Below are 4,121 nucleotides of genomic sequence, written 5' to 3' on the forward strand. Positions count from 1 at the left end.
ACTTCCAGGAGCAGCCGCTTTTTCCTTTCGTCACTTGGGGGAGGGGGGTGGGGCGTTGCCATGAAACGGCTACAACTGGGGCAGGAATCTACTGAGAGAAAGGCGGGGGAGATTTCCCCCCTCCCAAAATTTACTACCAACTTTTAGAGAAAGTATCACACTTCAACTATTGGATGCTTTCTGCCTCTACAAGATAGTGCCACTTTCGGGATTTTTGTTTTTTGTTTTTTTTGTTTTTTTTTGTTTTTGGAAAGGGAACAGCAACTTATAATTCCAGTGGTTTGTTAAATGCAAAGTTTCATGTCGTGAACGTTGAATACATTAAGTTTTGGAGCCTTCCCCTCCTTGATTTCATGTTCTTTGGTGTAATCCTTTGAATATCGGAATATTTGCTGTGTCAGCAAAATACCGTAGAGATGGCTTTGTCCAGAAAAACTAACTGCCTTTGTTTTAACTTAAGGTTAACAAATTCTTAATTTCTTAGGGGTGTGCTGATTTCTCACAAACTGGCCCAAAGAGTTGCTTGTTTCCTTCTACCTGAGTTTCTTGGGGCCGGTTTCTAACTAAGCAATGAAAATGCTTGCCAACAGATTTCAATGGTCAGTCTAACCTCTGCTTTTCCACCATTGCCAGTTTCTTCCATCTGCACTCAGTTGTCTTCAGCATGGGGGAGAAGAGCCACTCTTCCGGAAAGGAGATTCAGCACGGGATGCGAGGAGAGGCTCCAGGAAAGAAAAGCTGGCACTCCCAGGCCTACGCCCTTGGGGCCATTTCCAACTTCATGTCTACTTTTCTGACCTTTCCCATCTATAAGGTGGTGTTCCGGCAACAGATCCATGCTGTGGCGATGTCAGAGGCTGTGAGACAACTTTGGCATGAAGGTCCTCAGTACTTCTACCGCGGAATCTACCCCCCTCTTCTCTCCAAGACATTGCAAGGGACTCTACTGTTTGGGACTTATGATAGCCTGCTGAGCTCTCTCTCCCCTGTTGGGCCACACTCCCTGGGACACCGCTGGGCTGCAGGGCTCATGTCTGGTGTGGTGGAGGCTGTGGCACTCAGCCCCTTTGAAAGGGTGCAAAATGTGCTCCAGGATGGTCGCAAGCAAGCTCGCTTCCCCAGCACCTTCAGCATTCTCAAGGAATTCAACTCTTATGGGCTTTGGGGGCGGCTGTCACTGGGCTACTATCGTGGTTTCTGGCCTGTCCTTGCCAGGAACAGCCTGGGGAGTGCTTTATATTTTTCTTTCAAAGACCCCATCCAGGAGGGCTTGGCAGAGCAAGGCCTACCCCATTGGGTTCCTGCCTTGGTGTCTGGTAGTGTCAATGGAACAATCACCTGCCTAGTTCTGTATCCTCTGATTGTGCTGGTTGCCAATATGCAGTCCCATATTGGCTGGCAGAGCATGCCAAGCCTGTGGGCCTCTGCCCAGAATGTGTGGGACACTCGTGGCCGAAAGTTGCTCCTGATCTACCGTGGAGGCTCCCTGGTCATCCTAAGGTCCAGCGTGACGTGGGGCCTCACTACAGCAATCCATGACTTCCTGCAGAGAAAGTCTCACTCCAGGAAAGAGCTGAAGATTGACTAGCTGCAGGAAGTATGGCCAAGGCATCTTTGTCGTTCTAAACCTTCCCTGGTTGGTTCTATATAGCTTACTTCTTTGGCTTGGCTACCTAATACAGCCATTCTTTAGCACCTGTAACCTCACTGCATGGGAGAAGTTCCCAACTACCAGCCTGCTGGGCAGAGACAAAGCCCAACAGGATTCCTTAGTCGGAAAGAAAAAGCCACACCAATCTCTCCACAGCTTCAGTAGCTTCAGAACTAAGGGGCCTTTAAATAACTTGTAACCCAGATTGTCATTCCTTTAAGAAATTCCTTGACAATAAGAGTAAGCATAAAGATGATCTTACTCGGGCACTGTGAGTTCTGGGACCCCTCCAGACTAAAATGAGTGGTACTCCAATTTCAAAGACCTATGCTTCATGCTTAAGATGAGGAGTCCATAAAATTTCTCAGATAGCTACATTATCATGACATTGTTCACTGCCTCTGCCACCACCGCTCTCAGTTCTCAGGACTGTAGGTCCTAGTTTCAGGGTAACAGCTGTGGCTGGAAATTGTAACTTAGGCTTGCCTCAACTTACCAGGTGCCATGAGAACTGGTGGGGCTGGAGATGGGAGTGAGAAGAGGTGTGCTCCCTGGATGAAGAGAATAAAGACTTTGATGGAAGAGATTTAATTACATGCAAAATAGAAAAATTTACTATAGGTTTCTTGGTGTTATCTGCTGGGACATTTTTGATAGCAAGGTGATAAGATTGCCTAGAAACCACTTGAGTTTCCCTAAGAAATATGGAAATGAAGTGACCATATCTTTTCACAAATAATTGCATATTTTACTGATGTGGATAAATATAGTTACTGTGGTATGGAGATCAGAAATCTTAGCCTGTCATTCAAAATATGGTCCTCATATAACTGTCAATATACCATCCACACTTACATAGACCCCATACACCAGCCAAAATGAACTATTTGTTCTCTCCCCAAACATGCCATGAACTTTCCCATGGCCGTTCTTAGGCCCACACTATTCTCTCCACCTGCAGTGCTCCTTCTCCACATGCCAGTTTGCCAGAATCCTTCCATTTCCTCAAATCCCAGCTCAGATGCCACCTTTTCTATGGAGCCTCTTCTGATTTCCCTAGCTGAATGTGACATTAGTCTCTTGTGATAACCCCTTTTCAATGGCATGGTACTGTCTCCATTATGTCACTGATCTCATGTGGCTCTGTGTTCTTGTGTTCTTAATACCTCCTACTAGACTGTAAAACTTCTTGAAAGCAGGGATTCTTGTATGCATTTTTAAATCCTCCATTGTGCCTAGGTGCTCAATAATGTTGGTTGAATTACTGAATTGATTATCAAGCTGTGATATGGTCTATATCCTCAGGGTGCTGTCCCTTGTACATGAAGATAATGTTATTGACTCACTTTAAGCAAGACACATGCCTTTGGTGTGTGCTTTTGTTTTCTTTTAATAGTGGATTTAGTTTTGTGCTAATAATGATAATGATGCTGCTGACGATAATAACAATAATAAAAATTACTTTCAACTGGAACATTTGACGAGTTTGTGTCATTGATGGCATGTTTGCTATGAGCACCACTTCAGGAACTGAAATTTCACAAATGGAATCACACTGCATAACTGTCCCATTTGTTTCAACTCTGGAATGTTGAGGATTTCCAGTATGACAATGTGTTATAGTTTTCCCCTCATAGACAATATTATGATAATACCCTCCACTTGCACCTCCTTACTGAACCAAATCTGTCCTTTATTTGTCCTGCCTGATTGTAGATCTAGCAGTGATAATTCCTCACTAAATGCCACAGAAATTAAAGACACAGTTGTTGGAGATATGATATCAGAAAGTGTTTGCCACTGAGTTCAACAGAAAATGGGTGGTCTGAAAGAGCTGGAGATGAGTTTCTGTATCTGCAGATCTGGATGGGTTGGGACAGTCTGCTACTTGTGGATTCAAGGAAGTAAAACACAGGGTGCACAAGGAAAGGGAAAACAGAACAGCAGCTAGTTATATTTAAAAACTAACTCTCAGAAGGAAAAAATATTATAAACGAAGGTTATGGCTTTGGTTGTTAAGCTGAAAATAAGGGGATAAACTACCATTACTCCCTCATTTTTCATCCGAGAGATGCATTCAATTTCCACTTACATCACAGTGTCAGTGATGTCCCTTTCTTCAACTACTTACTTAAAACTAATTTCAAACTTATAGAAATGTTGCAAGCATAGATAAAACATAAAGGACACCCACATACCTTTACCCACATTCACCTATTATGATATTAGCATTTACCCCGTTTACTTCATTATTTAAGTGTGCATTCTCTGTCTGTAGACACACGTGGGTTTTTTCTTCCTGAATTCTCTGAGAGTTACATACATCGATTTTCAATATTTCTGGATTTAATATTTGTAGATCCAAATTCTTTAACAAAGACTGTGTTCTGTCTCTGTGACAATGGTATGGTTATTCCAGAATATTATAACCTGAAAACTCACATGACCCTGTTTCCCAGCATACAACTCC

The 4,121-nt window shown here is 43.2% G+C and overlaps 1 protein-coding gene across 1 annotated transcript; it reads left to right on the forward strand.

Annotated features, from left to right (window-relative positions):
- The first annotated feature begins 664 nt into the window (after positions 1-664).
- On the forward strand, positions 665-1,588 carry SLC25A53 (solute carrier family 25 member 53). The gene has a single exon (XM_069462884.1). The coding sequence runs from the start codon at positions 665-667 to the stop codon at positions 1,586-1,588; it is 924 nt and encodes a 307-aa protein (XP_069318985.1).
- The last annotated feature ends 2,533 nt before the right edge of the window (positions 1,589-4,121 follow it).

The sequence above is a fragment of the Eulemur rufifrons genome, chromosome 30 (genome assembly GCF_041146395.1).
Source record: "Eulemur rufifrons isolate Redbay chromosome 30, OSU_ERuf_1, whole genome shotgun sequence".
In the NCBI taxonomy this organism is placed as follows: Eukaryota; Metazoa; Chordata; class Mammalia; order Primates; family Lemuridae; genus Eulemur; species Eulemur rufifrons.